This window comes from Pleurodeles waltl, chromosome 3_1, assembly GCF_031143425.1.
Source record: "Pleurodeles waltl isolate 20211129_DDA chromosome 3_1, aPleWal1.hap1.20221129, whole genome shotgun sequence".
NCBI classification, from domain to species: domain Eukaryota; kingdom Metazoa; phylum Chordata; class Amphibia; order Caudata; family Salamandridae; genus Pleurodeles; species Pleurodeles waltl.
Genome location: NC_090440.1, coordinates 1,753,890,564 through 1,753,916,024, shown reverse-complemented (window position 1 = coordinate 1,753,916,024; position 25,461 = coordinate 1,753,890,564). Strand labels below are relative to the sequence as shown.

The 25,461-nt window shown below is 41.0% G+C and overlaps 1 protein-coding gene across 2 annotated transcripts in view; it reads left to right on the top strand.

The window, feature by feature from the left end:
* ADARB1 (adenosine deaminase RNA specific B1) overlaps window positions 1–25,461 on the top strand; it is a 770,933-nt gene that overhangs the window by 466,344 nt on the left and 279,128 nt on the right. For both annotated transcript variants that reach the window (XM_069225700.1, XM_069225699.1), the window contains one exon: window positions 24,529–24,555. In XM_069225700.1, the coding sequence (XP_069081801.1) occupies window positions 24,546–24,555 (10 nt within the window). In that variant the 5' untranslated portion in view covers window positions 24,529–24,545. The remainder of the gene's footprint in view (window positions 1–24,528; window positions 24,556–25,461) is intronic.

Here is a 25,461-nt window from a genome sequence, read left to right as displayed (position 1 = left end):
GACAAAAGACATGAAATGGTTCACCTCCATTGACTTGTCTTCGGCCTACCATCAAGTCAGATTACATGAGGATAGCAAAGGTTTAACTGCTTTCATGACTCCTCAGGGTTGTTATCGATATGTTCGAATGCCGTTTGATTAGCATCTGCTGCAGCAGTTTTTCAGAAACTAATGCACAAACTTTTCAAGGATGTAGAAGGTGTAATCTTCTTTCAGGACGACGTTTTAATTATGTTCGAGAATAGGAAGCAACATGATGCTAGAGTTGTTAAAGTACTTGGTATTCTGAGGGATAAAGGCTTAGCAGCTGAATTCTCTAAGTGTAAGTTTGGTGTTCAACAATTGAACTATTTGGGGCATGAGATCACTGCAGGTGGAATTAAACCAAAAAAAGAATTGCTGTCTGCTGTTAGAGATGCTCCGGCACCTAGTAACAAGGACGAATTAAGATCATTCCTTGGCTTAGCGGAATTCTATGCAAGATTTGTTAAGAACTTCTCAGAAAAAACCTTTAGTTTAAGACAATTGTTAAAAGAAAAATGTAAATTTGTTTGGACAGATGCATTACAGGGAGACTTTGACTACGTAAAACAAGAGATTTGTTTGGGTAAAACGTTGGCAGGCTTTGATCCTAAACTTGCTTCCATTCTCACCACGGATGCGTCTAATAAGGGTATTGGAGCAGTTCTAAGTCAGAAAGGGGTCAATGGTGAAGAAGTGACCATAGCATTTGCCTCTAGAGCACTGTCCCCCACAGAGGAAAGGTACTCAGTTATAGAGAGGGAGGCTCTTGCTGTTGGCTTAGAGCACTTCAGGAATTTTTTGTGGGGTTTTGACATTGAAATTAGATGTGATCATAAACCCTTAATTAAAGTATTGACCACTGAAGGACTACTTAAGGCCACGGCAAGAATAGCTAGGATGTCCATAAGATTGTTGGACTTCAAGTATAAATTGGTATATGTCCCAGGTGTTAAGAATAAGGTGGCGGATTGTTTGAGTAGATTGCCCCTACCCCTCCAAGAATCTTTGAATGAAGATGAAGGGATCACTGTTGCATGGTCCGGGAATACTGAATGGAATGCCATTAGTTGTGAAGTCTGGGATGAAACCAGTTCAAATGATCCTATTCTATCTAGGTTAAAGATGTACATTCAGTGTGGTTGGCCAGAAAAAAAAGAAATTACAGCTGAGCTCAAAGTTTTTTTTGAGTTACGTGATGAGTTGTCAGTGGACTATGACAAGGTTATGAGGGATGTTAGAATGGTTCCACCTGAAAAATTGAGGGATTCTATCATCAAAATGAATCATGAAGGACATTTGGGCATTGTCAAAACCAAACTAAAAATGAAAGAAAATTATTGGTGGCCTGGTATGGATGTTAATATTGAGAGAATGGTTAGGAATTGTGATTTATGTATGAATGCTGATAAATCTCTGGTGACCTTAAAACCAACCTTATATCCTGTGCCTTGTCCTGAAATGGCTTGGGAAGTTATTGGTATCGATATAATGGGACCAATCGTTGAGGAGAAAGTGGAATGGTATATTATAGTGGTGGTTGATTACTTCTCAAAGTGGCCAGAGATTAAAATTGTGACCAAAGCTAATTCAGCTAATGTTTTGATGTTCTTGGATGAGCTTTTTCAGAGGGAAGGCTTACCTAAGAAAATCATCACGGATAATGGTGTTCAATTTAAAAGTGAGGAGATTAAAGAATTTTTTAAGAGGAATGGAATAGAACACAAGTTTGTTTCGGTCTACCATCCAAGTGAGAATGGTGAAGTGGAGAGATTTAATCGAGTAATTAAAGATTCTTTGCAATTAGCTAGATATAAAAATGTTGACTGGAAAACCTGTGTTAAGAAAATGATTTGGATGTACAGAACCAGCCCGACTGTTACAGGGCACACTCCATTTACTGTCATGAGAGGAAGAATTCCATTCACAAAAGATAATCAGGGTTGGTTAAACAAATCTAGGATGAAAGAATGGTCACCTGCTGAGGTTAAAAAAAATATTAAAAAAGCGCAAGGTCTTTATAAAAACTTTGTTGATTTGAAGAGTGGTGCTAAAGAAATAAATCTTAAGAAAGGTGATGTAGTTCGTGTCAAATTACCAGGCAAGGTTAAAAAAGGAGATACCAAGTTTTCTGAACCTAAAACAGTTCTTGAGATATACAAAAATTCGGCCAAATTGAGTGATGGATGAGTATGGCATATGAGCTGTTTTGCAAGGTTTAGAGGAGACTCTACTGATGTGGATGGAAATACTTCTGCAGAATCTACAGAATTTACAAAGAATTACTTTTGGCTAGATACTATGCATATTGACACTCCCACAGGGATGGAAGATCTTATTGGAGCTGAAGAAGGGTATTCGGCGTATAAAGGTGCTGGAGTTAACAATGACAGCTCAGCACAAGAAGCTAGAGTCACCAATGACAGTTCAGCACAATCTGGGAAGAACGGAACTTATGAAAGTAAACTGGGAAGAATTGTTAAGAAACCTGCTTATTTAAAAGATTATGTTGTAAATTAGTTATTTCCTTTTCCTTGGCTTCTCTCATTGATATTGTATTGTGTAAGGGGGAAGATGTGTTATGTTATGAAGTATGTTGTTTTGTTTTGTTCTATTGGAATGTTATGAGGTAAAAGAATGTAGGGAAGGAATGTCAAGGAATGGAATGTGGAAGAGGGACAGTTGGAGATGAACTGGGCGGCAGACACAGGTGTTGGCGTATTTACTGCAACTTAAAATAAATACAAGTTGAAGTGTTCAGTCTCTGTTCTTCTTGAGATACAACAGTATTGGCAACAATATATAGTTCTTCCTACAGTCAGTGTGTAAATGGTTTGCCTTGTACATTTTAAAAACCGCGGCGCTAAGTGTAGAGGTTAAATTCCAGCCTTCATAACTAGAAATTTTGTATTTGCCCTCCCATGCACAATACTCTGAACATACAATTACCCTTTTGTTTATAGTAAAATTCGAAGTTGTGCCGCCTACGAAAAAGCTGAAAAAGCTAAATGAAAGCAACAGCCAGTTGAAGTGTAATGCAGGTTCTGGTATGCTGCTGCTTTAATTAGACTTACCCTGCAGTTTCAGTACTTCGTGCTCCATTTCCTGATTCATGATCGTTGTGGGGTTCGGAGACTGTCCTTGTTACTCTTGTTTTGTTGTTGACGTACAAGTGGGATTTAACAGTCATTATTACGGCAGAGGAGGGATCCCCGAGGAAGAATCCTTATTCAGGGCAGGCAGATTTCCCTTTGGACCGTTTATCCCACAGAGTAGGATTAGGTAATCAGATGATCTGCTTCTATCACGATTGGCCAATTTACCGAGCAAATATAATTCTCAGACTAAAGTGCGTTTTACCACAGGTGGAAAATGTTTTATAATGTTTATTAAAATAACTGTGAGACTTGTAGAAATTGCATCATTGTCACTAAGTACTTGTTCTGATACCTGAACGCTTGGCAAAGCTGTTTATTAAAGACCTGACTACATGAAAAACTGACTTACCCTTGTTAGAGCCCATTCTTCTAGTACTCATGTACCTACATCAGGAGCACGCAAATCTGTGTGATCTTATTCCGTTCTAAGGACGTTTCTACACATTTGATTACTTGAGACACAGAAGGCTAGTATGGGTGTGCAATTTTACAAAATATGTACTTCTCTAGGGGATGGGGTGCTTTTGAAATGTACTTGTCCCATAAAACGAACATCCTCTTGTCCCTTTTGGAGTCAGCAGAGAAGTAGCAAATTATGGCAGCATTCTCATTAGGGAAAAGCTCGGATAATAACTTATCTGATTATGCCACTCTTCATGTTTTATAAGGTTTTGGATTCACTAAGGTTCTGATTTTGTCACCTTTCTACAAATCTGTATAAACTTTATTATGATTGAGCAAAATTCCCTCAAGGAATTCTGCTAAATTAGGACTGGGCCCTGTTCCCGCACCCGTATTTTTGAGAACAGACACGCTTTTTCCAGATGGGCAACTCAGCTGGTGAAATCACATTTCAAACCTGCTGCTTTGCAGGCTGGACCCATTTTATTTACCCTGCTCAGCCCTCAGCCACACCACAGTAGACGTATGTAAAGTTTCTCACCTGCCAGACTACAGTCTCCCTACTCTCCCCTATCCGCCCAGTCTCCGCCTTAACATGCAGAAGCTCTCCCGCTGAGATTTATGATGGCCCTCAGCAAGTGGTAGATGTGAGAAATGATCCCCACAGAAATGGGACTACTGTGCATCATTTCGCGCTGTAAAACCAGGTCAGCAATGTTATTTCTCATTCCAGCGGGATAAACTCGTAATAGCATGGTACTGGTGGGATGTTACTGCACGGTGCTGGTTTTTACAGGTGTAGATATGCCATCCCCCATATTGGTGCTGTAGTGAGTTGGACCTACTTGTCACTGTCCAGTAGGCACATCAGTGACATATGTATCGAGCGCAACTACTCACTCATAAGGGTTTCAAGAAACTGTGGGGGGGGGGAGGAGGTTTGATCCCTTGTGTGTCAGTTGAAGAACCAGGTCTTGCGGTCCTTCCTGAATTGAGATAACAATGGGGACTGCCTGAGGTGAAGAGGCAAGGTGTTCCAGCTGTTTGCCGTGAGGTAGGCAAAGGCTCTTCCTCCAGCCGAGGTCTTCCGTAAGTGGGGTACAGTGACTAGTGCTTGTTGAGCGGAGAGGTCTGGCGGGGGGAGTGGAAGGTGGTGCAGTGGTTGAGGTAGGCACATGAAAACTTGCTGCCCTTGACTCCAGGCAATATGTCTTTGGGCATCAGGCGATAGGAATACAACACCTCTGAGCGAATCTTTTTCTGTGCATCTCACGTTGAGTCTTTCAGTTATGCAGCAGGTTTGACAAATTTAAGTCCCAGAAACAGGTGAGAGAACACAGACCCAGCCAAACACATTCCTTTATCTAGTTATATACTTACATATATTCTCAGACATTGTTGTGCCCGCTACCTCCACTTGCAACATTGAAAGCTCCAGCCTCACTCCAAGTATGATTTAAAATGTGGAGAAGTAGTCTGTTGTCAGTCTGGCACTCCAGACCATTTTGCATAACACATATACACTGTAAGAGAGTTCTTTAGTTTTAGTGACATTATAGTAAATAGAGTGTTGTAGATTTTAATACTCAGGAGTCTCAATAATAATGTTAGAGTTTAACAGTTTGCAGTAGGGACTTAATATACGTATGACCTATTTTTTGTTAGTTCTGGCTTAACATCACTGCTGTTGGAATGATCTGTTTTTACCAATTTCTTATATGTACCTCGATTAGGCTTTGGCTTTGCTCTACAGGAGTATTACACTCTCATATCATGGTAGTGAATGTTTGATGGATCATTCTCCAACCTATGTAGTGTTTACATTGCAATGCACAAGGTACTATATTGCATCTCAAAAGTATACAAAATCATTGCTCATTAAATTATTTATGTCATAGATGCATTGTGTGCAGAAAGCATTTTTTTTGTTTTGCTTTTTCACGGCAGCAGGCCCTTTAGTAATAAGTTAAGCGTGTGAGAAATGGGGTTGTTGGTTAAGGGGTAGTGAAACCCCATTGCAGCTAAAGCCACAATTCTTGTCTGTGTGAACCACAAAAAAGGCACTAAATTAACCTGAGCTTAACCCTCTGGTAGCTTAGCACAAAAGCAGTCAGGCTTATCTTAGAGGCAATGTTAAGTATTTGTGCAGTACTTAAACAGCAATAAAGCGAAAATACAACACAAGAAAAATCCCACACTTGAAAAAATAGAGTAAATGTTATAAAATTATATGACACCAAAACAACAAAAATCAAATCAGTAGAAACAGAGTCACAATTTTTTTAAGTTTAAAGTGAAAAATGACACCTAAAAGAAGACCGCTCGAACTGTGGACATTTAGTCGCGCAAGACTGGGGCAACGTCAAAAGTTATGGTTGACCACGATAGAGCGCACAAAGTGGATTGGTCTGATCTCTGCATACCATTGGACTTTTAAAAAGAAAGTGTCTGATGAGGTAAAGTTCAGTGAGGGAGGGCAGCAGGCCGTGTCCGAGGAGGAAGTGTCGTCTGGGATCTGCTGGATGAAGTTTCAAGTGAAGATTTCTACATTCAGACCTAGCCTCTTTTTTGGAATTCGAAAAAACTCGAGCTGGATGAAGTTAAGGCTGTAGCCAATGAGGGCTCCATGAGGCCAGATACCCCTTTTGTGAGGAGATGCTACATATAAGAACGTGGTGGGCCTCCCACAAAGTCAAGTTGACGGGCAATGCACTGTGGTTGTATAGGCATGTAGGTAGGTCCTAGTCTCCTCTCTGGGCTTAGAGCACCTTTTGCCAGTGCTAAGTTTCAGATTTGAACCATGTGGTCACCTTAAGTACCACATCCAACCAAGTGTACAGGACTGGAGGGATGCCACTTGGATGGTCAGGACTAACTCAGGCTAGGTCCAAGTGTGGATTCAAGATGCTTGCAGACTTTTCTGGCCCTGAGGTTCTGATCAGGAGGCCAGCCAACTACTCCTTGGAGTCACTCTGGAAGTTTGGGGTTCATGCAGGATAGCAGGTCCCAAGCCGCAGGGCAGTCTTCTTAGGGCACAAGACAGGCTTTAGACAGCAGAGCAGCCTTGTTGGTGCAGAAGGGCAATCGCCTGAAGTACACAGCAGACCACAGGCAACATAGTAGTGCTCTGAGAATCCCTCTGCAGGTCCAGAAGGGAACTGAAGAGTGGGTCTGTGGGTCCAATTGTTATCCCTGCTGCCAGCTTTAAGGTGGAAGGAAATTCTGCCCCTCACTGCCCAGACTCCAGCTGTCTCATGGCACAATAGGCTAGTGTGAAGTTCTTTGTATGTGAGCTGAAGCAGTGCCTTTGAAGTAAATGTATGGCTGTGTACAGCTGCAAGTCCGCCCACCCCCAATCCTTCCAACACCCTTCCTCTGTTGTGTGGCTCCCTGAGAGGAATGCACAAAGGCTAACTGCCAGTAACACTTAGACATGTGACCCAGGAAACGGGTTGCAGGTACCAAATGCTTAAACCAGGAAAATGTCAACTCTCTAATAGTGTCATTTTCGGGTTTATGATTTAAATCTGACTTTACCATTAAAAGGGATTTTAAATTACAATTCCTTAGATACCAAACACAAAGTTTCTGCCTGCTTCCAAGCAAACATTATCACTTATTAAATGTAATAAGGTAACCTACTCTTATCCTATGGGAGAGGTAGGCTTCAGGGTAGTGAAAACGAATTTGTCACTACCAGGACATGTAAAACTTAAAATTATTTGTCCAACTTTTTAAAAATGCGAAACACCCCATCCTCCTGCTGTTTATGGCCTATCTTATGGGTGGCTTATATGTATTAAAAAGGGAGTTTTAAACCTTACAACAGGTATATTTTCTGAGCCGAATGGGCAGTTAAACACTGCATACAGGCTGTAGTAGCAGATCTGGGACATGCTTTAAGGGCCTGCCTAAGTGGGTGGCACAATACTTGCTGCAGGCCTACTGGTAGTTGGATTACGCTGAAGTGAACTGCAAAAATAGATAAACAATACCATGTTATTAATGGAAGAGCTGCAGGTGTGATAAATATTTCAAAAGTATCCATAGAAGGATTTTAAGAAACATAGCCATTTTACTTGTTTGTGTGTAAGGGTGGTTCTCATATGAAACCCCATCAATTCATTGGCCAACTTGAAAGACTTTACTACATGATTTATTCTGTATGGAGCTATTTTCTCCTTTGTACAGATTGCTTTGTATTTAACCTATTTTACTAGAACCTCTGTCTTAAGAATAGCATATTTGAATTTGAATGGGAAAAAGACCTTTACGCTGGGGATCCACAAAATTAGGAGCCCAACAGATTGGAAGGTTTTCCAACAGTCAGATGGTGCGCAGGATGGATTAATAGATTAGAGAATAGGGACAACCTCCATACGTGAAGCAGTGCGGAGAGTTTGAGTGGAAAGGGAATGTGGGGGAGATGAGTACAATGGTAAGGGCATCCATGACAGTAGTCATCTTGAAGGAAAAGTATGAGGCAAAGACCTTGGCTGATAAGAATGAGGGGTCGTTTTTCGTGGTAAGGAGATTGTTACATATATTTAGGGCCACTGGAATATCCACAGCTGAGGATGGCCACATTTTGTATCAGGGTTCATTAAATTATGCAGCATGGTTGACTAAATTATGTAGCAGTTTTCACTAAATTATCTGATGAGAAAAGGCATATTTTGAAGAAGTATATTACTTCACTATTTCGTTTTTCTTTTTTTCTTTTTTTTTTTTTTTTTTACAAGTTTACGCCTTATGGGACAAAGGATTCACCTGATTAATAAACAATTTAACACATAGATACAATACAAAGCAACTGAAAAGTGACCTGCCTCTGCACTGCAACACATGCAGTATTAACTTTTAATCAATTTGAGCTAGAAAGTTTTTTCTCTACTATTGAAGCAATGCAACTAACCCATCTTCATGCCTTTTTGATATGAGGAGGACACCAAAACGCCTTCTTGCAGTGACCCATGAACCCTGCAAGGTCAGTACTCTTCCATAGTCTACACTTTCTGTGACCAATTAGAAAACAATGCAGAGAATATTTAAAGTCACTACAATTTCCCTGTCAAAAAATAAACATTTTGTTTTGCCAGTATATCCATAGTATGCACTGCTAACCATCACCACAAAACCCATTTACTCTGCTCTTTTTCCTGCCCATGTTCCAGGTCTGAAGTACAAAAAAAATATGTGTGGAGACTAATTAGCAGACGCCATCTCTAAAGATGTTTCAGATAATGTTCGGAATAAAACCACACCACTAGTATAGCCACTCTGTGTAAAGAGCAAGGCTCGGGTTTCCGTTCCTTATTCTAGCTATAGGTCCGTGGAGAGCTTGCCATTCTTTCACGGCCGAATAAATCTCTACCAAGGTAGTTTGACTATTTCTCATTGCATTAAAATGTCCTTTGTAAAACACTTTGCATGAAATCGCTCTGCGGAGAGCATTCTTTATTGTTATAAAAGAATATGGGCCATATGTACTAAAGCATTTTCCCATAGAAATTGAGTGGCTAAATCCCTTTGTTTCATCAGGCCCTTTGCCTCACTCATGGTACTATAGTACATCGGTTTTCAATTTGTATTTTGTAGGTTGGCTCCAAACACGTAAAATCATTCCTTAACTCATTGGCGGTATAAGGACACCTCTAAGGCTTGAATGCAGGTATCAGGGGACAAACAGTAAAGGTTTATTCTGCAAACCATTAGTTTTTTTTAAAGCCGTCCCCTCCTGGAATCCCCTACAAAGCAACACTCAAAGTGCGTTTTTTGTGCAAATGCAAATTGTGCGGAGGATGAGGCATTGTGTGCAAAGTTCAGCAAATCCACAACTATGCAGAAAATGCCACCACCGCAGAATTGCATTACTTCAGGCGGTCCTTGATGGGGTCCTTGTGAGCAGACCAAAATATGTGAATGTAGCATTCTCCTTATACTTTTCAGTGAGCTTGGTTCAAGTATGATCCGTGATCGTGAACATGGGGTGACAGGAGAAAAAGGGTGCATGTGGTGGCATTATTAAATATTTTTAATAGTTTTCAGTTGGCCGAATAATGTAGTGTGCTGAAGTTGTGTATAGCCATTGTAGATTTCGTGTTGAAAAGCAGGGAAGGATACAGATCTGTTCAAGACCGCAATGGACTTGACCTCGTAACCTTTTCTGCTGCACTAAAGGGCAAGATAAGTAGCCTGTTAGGAAATGTCCAGTTGTGTGACCTCATCATTGGAGACACCCCTACCTATCTTTGACCTACCCAGTTGGTTGATTATCCTGCCTCATCGCACACAGTTTCATTCACCATGTGAAAACGTGGACCGTACAAGTAGCCTTGCCAGTGTTTCTTTTCTATTGCGTTTTTAGCCCTTTACGTCCCTAATATTGTTAATTTTCTTTTATTAAAATTGCAAACATTTAATACTTGTTCTGTCAAGCACATGATCATCACTTTTCAAAAATGTATTTGTTTTTCATGCCCACTGCAGAAACCAAATGACATGACATTACGTTGATGTTGAGCTCAAGGGGCTGTAAGTTGTGCATTAAACAGCTTCGGGTCCCTTCCGAAAAAGTGCATTAAAGTATGTTGCTTAGTTTGCATTGTACGTCTTCCTGCCCAGATTTCTCAGTGGGCTGCTCCAGTTTACGTCATCTCCCCGGACGGGGTTAAAGAGTGAAATTAAAATACTGTGCTACAAGGATGAGGAGGCGCTGGGGGACCGTGGAGCAAATTAGAGTTGTCACAAACATTTTACACGGACGACGGGGAATGAGACGGGAAATGCCCTTGAATTTCAAAGTAGGTGATTTCTATTATTGAAGCAATGAAACCCTTTCTGTAGGACGAGGACACTAAAATGCCTTCTTGTAATGACCCGTGAACCCTGCGAGGTCATTCCTCTTCCCTGGTCTACACTTTCTATGACTAACTAAAAAAAATGCGGAGAATAACTAAGGTCACTCTATTTCCATGTCAGAAAATAAACACTTTGTTTTGCCAGTATATCCATAGTATGGACTGCATACTAGCCGTACAAAACCCATTTACTCAGCTCCTTTTCCTGCTATATGAGCAGCAGGTTCCAGGGCTGTTGAGCTACAAAAATGAGGTGGGGAGACCAATTAGCAGACGCCATATCCAAAGGAGTTTCGGGTAATGTTCGGAATAAAACCACACCACCATTATAGCCACTCTGTTTAAAGAGCAAGGCTCGGGTTTCCAGTCTTTATTCTAGTTATAGGTCCAGGGAGAGCTTGTCATTCTTTCACGGTCGAATAAATCTCTACCAAGGTAGTTTGACTACTTCTCATTGCATGAAAATGTCCTTTGTAAAGCACTTCGCATGAAATCGCTCTGCAGAGAGCACTCCTTATTGTTATAAAAGAATATGCCTCTCTCATGGTACTATAGTGCTTCGGTTTTCAGTTTGTATTTTGTAGGTTTGCCCCGAACTCGAAAGATCATTTCTTAACTCAATGAAGGTATAAGGACCCCCTCTAAGGCTTGAATGCAGAAATCACAGGACAAACAGTGAAGGTTTTTCTCTGCAAACCATTAGATCTTTAAAGCCATCCCCTGCAAATCAATACTCAAAGTGCGGTGCAGTGGCATCTGTTGTTTATTCACGGTGATGGGACACAAGGCAGCGTGCTCTCCCACGAGAGGGCATCACCCCATTCACCTCGGTCTTTGTGCCACCTCCTCTCTGAAAATAGTAGCGAGATGATGTCACTCATGCCCCGGCCCCAATCGATCATCGCCCCCCCCCCCCCCCAACTTGTGACTTGGATCATTCTTGGTCTATACTTTTAAGTTACCATTTACAAAACACAGCCCATCTGACTACGATACATAAATAGTCATCAACGATTTTAATCGTTGCCAAATATCCAGTTGTATCAAACATTGCTGCGTTCTTCTTTGGATAATAAAAATACTGAAATGTTTTCCTCTTTGCCAGTATCGCTCGAATACAGATGAATGAGACTTTTTTTCTGTCAGTGTTCGTATCAAAGCAAAGCATGACATCCCTAGAAGGGTGGTCTCCCATTTTGCCTTGAAGGCGCTCTGCTTTTGCAAAAAGCAACCCCAGTGAAGTTATCTTCTCATTTTGTAAATGTTTAAAAAAAAAAATATATATATATATGTAAGGAACTAACACACTATTATGTTGGTAAGTAGATAGAATATAAAACAAGTGTTTAAAAAGCGCTAGCCACCATTTCCTGTCTTTACTGTGGTAAAGTATACAGGTGTTTTATTGCGATGTGCATATTAAGTTAATTTAGGCATGTATGTAAAGGTGCCTGTTTTCAGGCTTCTTGGGTTATTGTTCCTTCAGATTCGTCTCTTACTAAAAGCAGTGTCTGAATGAAAGCCTAGTTGAGCACTTCACATATCTGCTCTTACCTTCTTCCAGCTAAGCCTCTTGAAAGTATGCAATCTTGGGCAGCACATGAATTTGCCACTCCATTAATCATAAGTGAATGTTCTATGGAAATATTAAAATCACAGGTATTCGCCTAAACTATCATATGGCGCACTAAATTGACCAAGCAGGATAGGGAGCGAAGTGGAAGGCTGTAGGAGCCTGCTCACCCGTGGTCGAGCCACAGAGGCTGAGGTGGATCCCTCTTCAGAAAACAATGTAGGCACCGTAAAAGTGTTACACCAGAGACGTTTATGCTGACCCTTTCCTACAGATGCATGTCTGGACCATTGAACATTGCCCCTTTCCTAGAAGGTTGCAGGGGAATAGGGAAGGCAGTGATAGAGTAGGGCACAGGTTACATTGTTCTAGGGAGTGCATGTACTCTTGAGGCAACATCCCACCAAGGCGTGGTTTGTGTTAACTTGCCTGCAGTCATGCTTGTCATTTGGATTTACAGATCACTCTAATCATTTAAGCCCCTCTGTTTAGGTTTTCCTACAAGGCCATTTAACAGTTGCAAATGTGGCATCACATTTCCTAAATTGCCGTGCACCCTCCCTGCAAACATAGTCTGTTTTACATTTGTAATAGATGGAGCCCTGATGCGTTAAATAAAGATCTCTGATGACAAGCCAGAAAGTGGTCATTTTAGTATGTTTTCTAATTGTGAGACTTGCTAGCGTTAAATCTATTTACCTAAAGATCCTTATCCCTAATTAACTGAAGACCCCAAATTTGGTGTGGTTTTCTGTGGTAATAAAACATGTGGGGGTCGAGGTGAGAGTGCATGAAAGGTTTACATGTCCCCTTATGTAAACCACTTGTTTTTCCCATGTTTGTCCCCATTTGTTGCTTTCCCCTCATGTGTTGGCTGGGAACGCCATCTTGGAGGAGGAGAACAGCCTAACCTGCAAGCTGGCCATTCTGGTCCTAGCACTTCCAAGAAATGCAACATGTAAAGTATTGGCCCCACTGCTTTTCAGAGAGGTCTGTAACTGTTCCAGAAATGTTATAGCCAGGCTTACTGCTCCACAGCCTTTTTGTAGCAAGACGTTTGCTGACAGTTTGACTGGCCTCGAAGTGTTATTTCCAGCAGAACACAGAGACAAAGATTTAAGTATGAGGTACTTTTATTATTTAAGTCCACCAGCAAAAGAGCAACAACATCTACTGCTTCCTGTCCACTCCTTTTGCCTCCGATCCAGCCTCTCATGCACTCTTTCCATGCATGCAGACATATAAACACTTGCGTTCAAACACCACCACATAATCGGTACCAGTACTGACTGGAATTTAACTAGAACTTATTTAACACAAATTCAGCAAAAAGTTTTGGCACTCTACTTTCCAATGTACTTAAGCCAACATCCTGCTCAAACACATGGACCCGAGAATCTAAAATATAAGGCCGAAGATACAGTGCAGACTCTCCACGAAGTAATCCATGCAGCACTAGTTAATGAAGGTACCGCTCTCCATGAATTTATCAGTTCCATATCTGTTAACACACACACGTACTGTACTCAAATTTCATACCTTTCATTCTTCCAGTCTAACAGTACGCTACATCACTCCCACAACACTTTAATCAACCTGGCAATCCATTCTCAATTTCTTAACCCAGCTAGACCTCTTGATCCTGTGCCTTTTGTCTAAAAGTAACAGTTGGCCACTAGTGCCATCATTACCACTTCTAAGAAAGATATCTACTCTTCTTATTTTGATTCTCCTTAACCTTTACCCACATAATGTTATTACCAAACATCACGTTCTTCCTGTAGGTGGCTTTCAACCAGTTAACAATAAATGGTGCTTTGCCTGTCATAGTATTTGAAGTAGATCTGGTAGACTACAAGGTATTTCGCAACAATGTTCTCCAACAAAGTCCTGGCTTGCGCTCTAATTTGATGGATTCCTTCACCTCTTCGTGAAAGCTCCTAACGTGACAATTTTTCTCAGGATGATGCAAGGCTACTTGAGAATGCATAATACCATAACTCCTCAAACATTGGCTTGGGAAGTTTCCTTTCAGTGATATAAATGCCGTACATTGCCTAGAACTCTCGTCCAGTTCAAGCTTTTGCTACATACTGGTGATGTCTGTGGTTGAAAATAAATCAGCTTCAGACACTGAGGCAAACATTTAATGTAAAATCGCACACGGAAAAGCAACTACCAGAATTTCATCATTATATCATAATAGGTCTACGCACAGCCCTACAATCACGAGAAATGTCTACTGGTGATAATGAGTTAGAACTTTCTATAGGCCCAGGTATATCCTTATCTCACCTGTCCATAAGAATGTCTTTTAGTTTATTCCTTTGATTCGAGGGCATGTTGTTCATTAGTTGCATTAGTAAACTTTCATACTTTATAATAAACTGGCAGATTCCTTCTTCATACCCGATTCTCATAACAAAAGCAAAAAGTACAATCCTCTTAAGAAGTCCTTCACATTTTGATGACCATGCCTGGTGGCTTCCAGAACATACGCAATAAACACAGCTGTGCACATCTGCCAGTGCCTTTGCCATCGTTGTGACCATGAGCCATTAGACATGATAATGAGTAGACAGTAGCTACCCAAGGCACTCGTATGCACTCCCCGCACACAAAGAAATTCATTGATGCTCATGCATACTCTGTCCTAGAGGCCCAAATACAGGTTTGAGCACCAAATTACTTCACTGCATGGCATCATGGAAGATGCTGCTGTTTCATCATGTGAAAATGAGCCTGAAGGCAAACTTCTACTTCTGGCGAAGTTAGTTAGTGTCTCTCCTTGTCAGAGAAAACTCCAGCTTGTCACTTCTTGTTGCAGTGTTAGATCCAATGAGAAATGCAGATCTGATGAGTTGAGTAGGAGGTACATTTATTATTTGAGTCCAGCAACAGAAGAGCTTCCATTTCTGCCTCCTTCCAGGTACTCCAAAAGTTCACTCAGTTTTCTCCCAACCCATCGACGCAAGTTCCCGTTCCACCTTTGTATTCCACTATTCCACATTTGCACATTCATATCACACTTCAAAACACAGACACCAACATCACACTGAACCTGGCTTAGCCCTTTACATTCTTAACAAATTGTTCAGTGGCAATGTGGGGTTCATTGTTTGGTGTCAGGTTCTGCTGACTACTCAGCGTCTCGGCTTGTCAGTTTTCATCATGGACTCCGCCTGTCGGAGATATCCTAGGGGACAGATGTTTATTAACTGCCTGATAGACTTTGTGCTTGTCTCCATCCTTTGCTGAGTGTGTAATCCGTTACAAGGACTATGGGCACATTTTAGAGAATTGCTAAAGAAGCGTGAAGGAGGATAGCTGTTGGCAATATGGAAAGCAATCGTCCTGTTGTGCAATTGCTATAGCAACTAATCAGCTTTAGGGGTTGTTTGCCATTCACTGATGCTGATGCTTACACACCCGCCAAGCTTTTTTGAAAAGTCCATTTCCCTCTAAGGGGTGGGGGGGGTGGATGGTCATTGCAGTGTGCTGTTCTTCTTTTGTTACTGCATCCCTATTTGTATGAAACCCTTCACATTTTGGGTTAATAAGAGATGGGCTACATACTCTACGAGAGAAAGCCAGATTAGTTGGGTACTTAAATATGAAGTCTCCAGGAACCTCAGATTCACTGTGCACAAAGAATTGACGTTATCACAGCTGTTAATAACCGGTGACCTCCACACTAGAAAGTTGTATCAACCTGGTACGCAATATTTACAAGTCAGGAATATCTGGTATTTTGTGCTTATGTTTGTGGTATTGATTGTAAACCTGTGGATACTATTTTTCCTCAGTGTTCCAGTTAACACTTTATGTATTCCAACCAACGCATGGGAAAGCTTGTTGGTGGTTTTTGATGAAATCATGAATGCTTTTATTTTGAGTACAAAGAATAGAGGTCTTTGCGTTGTTTTGTAGCCACATTTCAGATAGTGTCCCGGTTAGTTATGTCACCATATGTGTTAACATGTTTTCTTCATTCATCAGTTGATTCACCAGTACTTTAATGAAGTTTATTTGTTAGTGCTCTTCACTAATCTTTGGTAACATTTATGCATTCACAACAACCGTTGTCTGCATTGGTGTGCGGCTACTGCCATCTTAGTTCAAGATTCCTTACCTTTTTCTTTATGATAGCTCAGGCCTTGTATCATATACTGAGTGTGTTTGACTTCTAGTTTAATTCTTTGGACCCTTTTTCGGAAGTCTCTTCTTTTTCCCCTTTCTGTTCCCCTGGTGCCCTCACCTTAGAATCCTTAGTGGCCCTTCCAACAAGATTCTTCTGGCCATTTGGAGCCTGCTCGCTTTGTAAGGTTCATATTCCCCTGATGTGCTGCGTATTGCATATTAAATTTAACTTACTATTAACCAGAGGCTTCAAGAGTCATTGTATTACCATTGTTTTGCTGTTTTCTTTTTTAAGAGTGACTTTCTAGTGAACTGGATATGTTGCGATAGGTTTTTCCTAGAAGTCGCCTGGGGCAGTGATTTATCTAATCCATCTTGTTGTGTTTTGCAAGTTAGGTTTGTTGAGGTATTGTACCCGTTTTCGTCTTGCTGTAGTGTGCTTCAAGTGCATCAACATATATCAGACTTGGATTCCGTGAGAGGTCTTACCATATTATTGAAACAGCGGCAAGATTTTAGCAAGTAGGTATCTGGTGCTGTGAAACTATTAGTGTTGGTAGTAGAGTAATGCCGAAGAAGGAAATAATTAGTGGATTAGGTAAAATGAAAGAGGAAAGGTGTTTGCAGGTGACTATAATGCATTATTTCCTTTGGTCAAAAAGATTGTCAGAAAAACCTGGGCTTAAACCCTGGCAGCTGTGACTCAAATTGCAAAGAAATGCTGGTTAAATATTAAAGCAGTAGCAAAACAATATTAAAGTTAAAAACCAAACAAACATTAAAAAAAAATACCATTCCCAAACCAGTTTAATATCAACGAAAAACCACTAATATACATATTACTAAAAAATGCTCACAGTTGGGTTTAGCAAACCAAAGAACTGTTTTCTGTTTTTAGCTTTGAGCCCCCAACAAAACGCAAGGCATCAACCCAACTCAGTAGGTGTGGTTGACATTGACCTCAGCACCCTTTCATGGTAACCTTAATGTAGTTGGGGGGGGGGGTCTGGTATGCCTAGTGGGCAGCAGCAGTCAGATAGTTTTCCTTGGGTTTTAGTCTCTTTTCTGAAAGTTAAACTCTTGTAGTGGAGCAAGGCAGAATGCAGTAGTCAGTCAGGGTCCCTTAAAGAAGTTTGATATATTGAATCTGGTTATGTTTCAACAACAAAATCTCAGTGGGGCAAAATTCAGTTCTCTTCCAGGGGATCCTTATCAATAGTCATAAGCACTGAATATCTTTTATGTAGTACTTAACGAATGTGTGTGTGTGTGTGTTATATATTCATGTGTCTGCAAAGTATAGAGAAGGTAAAAAAATTGCCAGATTACATTTGCTTTTCTTTTAAAACTATATGACTCAGTATAATTCATGTTAATAATGAAACGCTGACTGTAGGAAGCCTTCCACAAACCTTTATTTGAAATTAAAAGGAATTGGAATATGAGACATTGTTAACCAATGAGATGCCATTAAAAGAGTAAGCATAAAATTGACACTGTGCCTTTAAGAACCTCACAGTATCCCCTGTGTCCCATCTTGCCCCACAGGTGTCAGGTCAGTTCAGTTTTCCATCTCCTTCAGTTAGGATCCTGGAGCACTGAGCTCTCTGTGTTTTGACTAACGTATCAGAAAAAGCTTTCAAAAACCTTTTCAGAACATTTTCATTTGGTAGTTGCCAGATTCTGTTGTACTGATACACACTCTTTTCTGACAGAAAAATGTTTTTCTTTCTGTCAGAAATGGCTTTACTGTTTGTGAAGTGCCGTTGCTGTGGGAAGAAAAAGGACCAGACTGACCCTCATGCAGTTTGTATTGTATGCCTGCCAGTCTCACTGTCCTGACTCTTGTCCTCACTGCCAGGCATACTTTGAAGGACAGGCAGAAGATAATGCTTCATGGGCTCCAAGAGAGAGTATCATCCACAAGAGACCTTGGGGAACATCATTCTTCTTCAAAAGAGCCCTCCTCTTGTTCAAAAACACCCCACAGAGGAAAATCTAGTGAGAAGCACCATAAAACAAAGTTTGTCTGTGTCAAGAACAATACCACTTTGTACACTGTCGATGGTGAGGTCTGCTCAGCATTGGAACACACCCGACGCTCGACGTCAAGAGCAACATTTATTATTTAATATTTAAGGAGTGTCCCGGCCCTGCACATGGGCTTATAAGACTCTGAGGATTCCCCTGGAAGACAACTTGGATTACAGGTAAACACTTTATCCTTCTACAGTGGTTGATGTCTATTCACACTTTTGTGAATTTGCAACCTTGGCCCTGTCCCCAATTTTTGCCTTTTGGGTTAGTCACCTTTTTGCAGCTTGAAAATCCCCAGTGGGCCAAGCCTGAATGGTGTAGCTAGCAGGTCTCCACAGGGACAAATACCTTCTCCATAATGTTTTGTTGAAGCTTTTTATTGGTGGCAAAAAGCTCTGAGTGGATGAACCTGGAAATCGTGCTTGCCAAGGTCACTACTATCTTAGGTTAACCTCTTCCTGGCCGGTCCTACAGCTACCAGACGTTCAGGGAGGGCTAGTAGACACCAGGTCTCACTCCAAAGGGAGCTCCGGCAGGAATCAATGCAGTGCATTGCCAACCGGACCGCTGGTACTTCCACACAGGAGAGCAACTCACGCCTAAGCCCTTCATTTAGGCAGATCCAGACAGAACAGTTTCTGCTCTATTTTCACCTGTTAAGTTAGTTGGTTATGGCAAGCCAGTTTTATATTGCACACTAGCTATCAACAATTGGTGCCCCCCACCAACCCAACCCCAACATAATTCCCAGAGCCCACACTGCCTACGTTTTCAGCACTTCTTGTTTGTTCTCCTGCACCCTATTCCAGATTGTCCTTGTGTGAGGTCTTCGAAGATGGCAAATGCCCTATTCCTGTGTACCGAGCACCACTTGCCCACCCACAGTTTGTCATTTTGTAAATGAAGATTGATCCCTGCCAAATCTTTCCTGACTGGCTCTGGAAACAGGTTCTCTCTTACTTTGAGCAGGGACAGGCCCTATTCAGTTTAAACATGTGAACACGATCAAGTTTTGCTCCTTTGTGATGGCTATATTGTGGATGAAAACAAACAGTTCTCACACTCCAGGATATCTTGCTACCAACGCCTTCTCTCACTCTTCCTGCTGGCAGATGAAAGCTCCACTCTCTTTGGTCAGAGAGCTATTTTGCACCTCAGAAAAAAAGGCAAATCGCTGTTGCAAAGGAAGAGCCTAGCGGGACCAAATTAATTGCTGCTAAAGCATCCTGGCAGCATTAAGCAGTTTTTTTCTAAAATTACATTTAATCTCACTTAGCAAAGCCTACTTTCATCACTGAACTAGATTTTTAATAAATAATAAAAGTAGTAAATGACTAGACCTTGCAGCATTTTCTAACCTGGCTTATAAAAAAAAGCAAGCAGTGTTTCTCCATAGGAAAACCACAGTACTGGTACATTGAAAATAACACTATGTAGCTACTCGCTGTAGGGTCACGCTATTCTAAATGTTCTGCATGTCCAAACTTTAAACAAACCCTCAGGCTTGTGGGTTACAAGGCACACTCAGGAGTCCCTTATATTATGTTTGAACTTAGTTTTGCTTATACCTTTAACTGGCATATTTTGTCATATGCTGCTGGTTTAGGCATTAGCCCGCCAGGCCACAACATGAGGCTCAAAGCTAGTCTTCTACAATCATACATGCGAGTGGTGTAAATGGACAGTACAACCCACATGTTACATGTTTCATGTATGCCATTGGTGCATTTCCTACTCCAAGGTACTGTGCACTTCTATAAATAAAAAAAAATAAAAAAATAGTTGGTGTAGCCAACACTTATTTGTTTAGGGATCAGCACATACATTTGGAGGCTGAATGGAAGACACGCAGAACCTAGAGTCAAAATGCCATTGTAATGTTAACGAAAATTTGGGGTGGACCCCTCAAACAGATCTGCTTCCTGATCCTCAACCTCTCCACCCCTCACTTTGATACCATTGCTGGACACCCTTGGAAAGGGGATTAAACCGGTCATGTGATATTGTTAGGTTTTCCTATTTTCAGTTTACATTTGTTGTGAATTCTGACGATGGTTTTTTTCAATAACTTCCATTGTTTAAAAAAAAAAAAAAGAAAGTAGTGGTGATCAGTGTTTAGTTTTGCCCTCTGTACATATTATGTTTTTCCAGAGCTTATAACGAATTTTGCTTTCCTTTCCTTGCTTCTCTCATTCATTCCTATTGTCAGTTATTCCTGCATTCTATTCGGCTCCTCACTCCCTTCTTTGTGCCCCTTCATTAAATTTGCTCTTTCTACTAATGTTTCCTTATTTCACAACTCCCTACCTTCATAATTTTTCAGTACTCAAATCCCTCTCCCCAGCTCTCCAAACCAAAGACGTGCCAAGGATGTGCATGCATTGAGATATGTTTGCACCTCATTAAGATATGGTTGTAACATTTAAAAAGTTAATGGTGGCCATTTTATATACCTTCCTGCTCCTCAGTTATTCATATGACGACGATTTGCTGTCTGCATCGGACATGAAATGTATATAGAAGGGGTTCTTTGAGCTCAGTTATTGCACGTCAGCATCACTGTGTCCTGTTTTCTCCTTGGGGTACCAAGAATGAACTGGGCTAATAAATGTATTTTTACTGTCTGATCAGGGCCTATTCCTAATTTACGTGGTTACAAGGGAGAAGCTTACTAATAACATATTATATGAATGCTATTAACTATAGTTACTTTGGTGACCGCAAACCGTGCTGCTGTGTGAAGGGTGTAAGGTCATAAAGAAGCTTCATCATTTGCAGGATGCCTTTGATCATTTGCATCTGCAGTTAGGAACAGGAACGAAGTTTTATTTTCCATTGTTGTGCTGTGTCTGTGGAAGTTTGCTTTTAGTTGAGCACTTTTAAGCTTTATCCTTTAGCAAGCATATTGTAGATCTTTGTTTAAGCAGTGCAAAGACTGTGTACTGCGGAGCTTTTGTGGCAGTTGTTCAGTACAGTTTATCTTTGTCTTCGCTGCAGTGTGCACAGTTGTTGTGAGTTTCTGTCTTTCGGAGGGGAGTGGGTAAGGCATGCAGGTCAAAATGTTTGCTTTAACTGTGTTCACAGTGTTTTGTACAAGTGTTGATGCAAAGTGTCAAGGATTGTTTTGGCATCATAAGTTCCAAGCTTTATTGTGACATGGAAGCAGTAGGAATGAAAGTTGAACTTGTGGATACTGGGGCTGTAGCTAAACCAGTGTTGAGGCCAAGAGCTGGTCCATGCACCCCGTTGTGCTGAAACACCACCATCTGCAGCACATACTAGTAAACTACTAGCTGCGCTGTCTATGGCCTACACCCTAATTCATACGTTTGTTATAATAATATCTGCACTGAACTCAGCCCAGCTTCACCAAAACCAACTCAAAGACCTCTCTTCATCGTTCATGGGCACTAAAAATGTTCAGGATAGGGCCCTCTGTGTGAAGGTATACTGCTCCTATAGGCATGCTTTTAGACCATCACAGTGTAAACCTAAACACCGGAGTGTTGAGTGTAGTATTTTATGGGAGTACATTGATTTTGGAGCCATGTATATGCAGTTATCTTTGTGCTGCAATCCTGATTCCTGAACGTTGAGAAAACAAAGCTGTGTCCTGCTGCCAATGAGGGACAATGGAGTCACGGAGGTGTTCCTTGCCCTGGAATGAGTCACTTTTCAGAGTTCACCTGCAAACCTTCACTACTAAGCAACATGCAATGAACAGTGAGCTGAAACCATATGATGCGAGTCAAATGGAAATTGAAGTAGGTCTTCAGGGGCCCTGGTACCTTGCAGATATGTCCAGAAGGGCACATTAAGTGGCTAAGCATAGGTCCAGTTGATCAGAACATCAGCATCCATCATAGAAGAGTGCTTACAAGGAACTGCATACATACTGTTTGAGTCCAGACACACTAAGTCAGAAAAAGTAAAACAAATGATAGATTTTGCACACAGACACGATGTGGTCATCAGCCCCACTTACAGGATAGTTATATTATTACTATCCATTTATCTATTCAATAGTCATCACGTCTTCTCATATGACATTTAAAAAGTGAGCAAGTTCTTACTGTGTGTCTTCTAGCAAATATCTCAGCAATGCTACTGTAGATGGATTCCTGCCCTTATTCCAGCGATGCATTCTGCTTGTTGAAACCCACAAATACCCATCTCTCTGCCCTCTTTGTCCTAAGGCAGAACGTAGAGGTGTAGGTGGATAAGTATATTTATGTAGGACATCAGTGAACACATACTGTTGCTAGGTGCAATGGTATGACTGATACTGCTTTCTAGATATATGCAAAATATCTATGTACAATGCATTTTAGTGTTTTAAGAGGTACCAGATATGAGTGCTGAAACGTCAGGTCATTTCCAAGTTTGGTGGACCCGACAAATCTGCATGTGCAGAATCTCAAAGTAGTACAAGTGAAGGCAGTTGTGGGTGTCCTTTATTTGTAGGAAACACAATAACTGATATTGGCCACTCTGTGCATTCCATCCTTTTCAACTTTGACGATCCACTGGCATGTACAATATTGCTGTCATAATTTGCTTACTCACTAAGAATAGGCCTCACGAAACTCATTTCACATGACCCCATATGCGGGTGCAGATGATTACTACACCACTGACCTGGGCCAGTTTGAAAGCAGTGATCTTTGCGTGGGAGACTAGGTAAAATGTTTGACTGCTCAGCCATCTAGTCCTTCTTTGAAGAACTCACAAGTCAGATTGTTCACCAGACCTCCAGTACTACTGGTAGTAAGTGGAAATGCATCAGCATTTGGGTATCAAAAGTAAGGTTGTTTGTAATTTAATGTATCCATTACCAAACCTATTATGGGCTCTGTTTATTGGCATCGAGGTTAAATTACGGTTAGATGAATGTTGAATCAGAATGGTTTGTATTAAACGAGCTAGGTATCTATGTAAATACGTAATTTTGTAATTGCACAGAAATTATTAGTTTTTTAATGTAGCTCAGGACCGGGGGGAGGGATGGGAGGCTGTGCTGGGCTCCTCTGTATGGGGTAACTCGTACTACTAAGATCTGTTACCTATTCTTAACAGATGGTTGAGCTGTATGTTTAAATGCTCTGTTGGTGCCAATATTTCTGGGATGTTTGAGAAGATAGCAGTTGATCTTCAGTGCTGTGGTTTGATGCTTAGATTTCTATTTCCACCCTCACCCTGAAAAATGATGATCCTGATGTGATGAATGATCAAATGATAGATAAAATGCATGAATCAATCAGCTATGATATTTGCTGCTTTAGGGTCCATCCTGTTTCACAACATGCCACCAAAGGCAGGACTATACATTTGTAAAATAGACTTGGTTGTGCCTTAAAAAGGGAAGCCTTGCCCAAACAGCTAGGCCACATTCCCTCTGTTTGTGAGTGAAGGTTGCAGGAGGCATGTTTGGCCTTGTTCGATGACCAGTGAGCTGCGGCTTCAGCTTACGAAAACTCACACATCTCTTGAACCTGAGAAAACATATTGACACCTAAAATACATAAATGAATCTCATCTCTTGGTGATTGCTTTTTAACACGTTCCAGTTTGCCTTTTATTTACTAATAAGTTAAGTTCAACACATCTAGAAAGCACAGTTTAGGATTCTTACCACTGCTCAAAAACCTTTGAATAAGTGAATTGTTTCAGCAATGAGGGAATCAGTATTTAACCAGCTTGTGAGGAGATTTCATATGTTGCATTTGTCTTAGCCTGTTGGGTATTCATTGAGATGTTTGTGGATGGCGATACCTTTGGCATTCATGAATGTGTACGTTTAGGAGGGCAAGAGGCTTTTCTTAAGGCTACTCCAAAGCAGTGGGAGGCATTTAACTTGTAGGAAGAACAACTTGTTTTTAAAACTGGTGTGTTACCTTTGGAAGAAGTTATGGTTAGGTGCCACACTTCTTAATCTGGCACCTTTACTAGACCCTTTTGCACAAGAGGTGCTCATACATGCATTGCTGTATATGTTAAACTGCTGATCTCATGTGAGCTTAGCCCTTGGCTTTAGTTGATATACGATATTCACACTGTACTTTCATTACACCCCTTCTGATATTCTCGAGTTACAGTATTGTAAACTTTCTTTTTTATTTCTTCTTTCCATAATATATATTTGTAAAGGTGCCTGCTAACTCATGCACCTAACATTGAACTGCTAACTCAAACACTCTGCCTTGGGGGAAGGTGTGGGATTGTGGCAAGTGGCGCAGTAAGCGGTACTGCGCAAATCGTGATGTTTTTGAAGTGAAAATGTATGTCAATTGTTAAAAAAAAATATATTCACACAATACTCCTTTTTGTTCTATTATAGGTGCCAGCTCTAAACCCATGACTGAAGGTACACATTTTAATTTCTAATCTGAAGGTGCATGCTAAATACATTCTAGTATATGTGTTAATTGATTTTAAATGAGAGATGTTTGGCAATTATGATACGAGTCAGACCTTTGCCAGTGAAGCCAAGTTTACAAGTCTGTATAATATTGTATAGCATCATATAGTTGTGACAAATACCAACTAAGACCTGAACTAAACCTAGTCTGAAATTAAATTACTATTTTTTTTATGGTTCAAATCTGTTTTTATTGTCACTAGGCAAGAGAAACTCAAACATGAAAGCAAACGTTACAGCACTCATGAATAGTGGCATGAATACATAGTACAACAACATTGCAGCTCCTCCCCTTACCGGGGTACTCATGATTTGTGGAGTTGTTTACAAACTCCTAATTAGTGTGTGTGGTGTTTGTAGTGGTAATGGGTGCAGTAATAGCAGAGAGAAGACGTGTGTGAGACGGAGTAGTGGTAAATATTTGGGACAAGTCTGTTCTCAGAATTCTTTGTATAGTAATACGATATATCATCTCCAGAGTTCTCTATAAGAGTCCCCTTTAGACATCAACATCAGTGTCAGTTTCTCCATCCCCAGGCCATGCCATAAGCGGTGGAGCAAAGCTGAATGTGTCAGAATTTTGTCTGTTCCCCAGTGTGCAAAAATAGTCTGGTGAGCTGCCCCCAAGGCTAGAACAATTTAACAGCCCTTATGGGACTTGAGTGGGGAAGTGAGTGTATTTGGGATGCCCAAAATTGTGTAGGCCGGGAATCGAGCTAGTTGTGTATCTAGACATCCGTCTGTTGGTCAGGCCTGCGTCCCAGACATGTGCTAATTTAGGGCTGTCCCAAAGTACATGGAGCAGAGTCCCCAGCGACCCACATTGTCACCAGCAGTCTGGGCTACATGTGG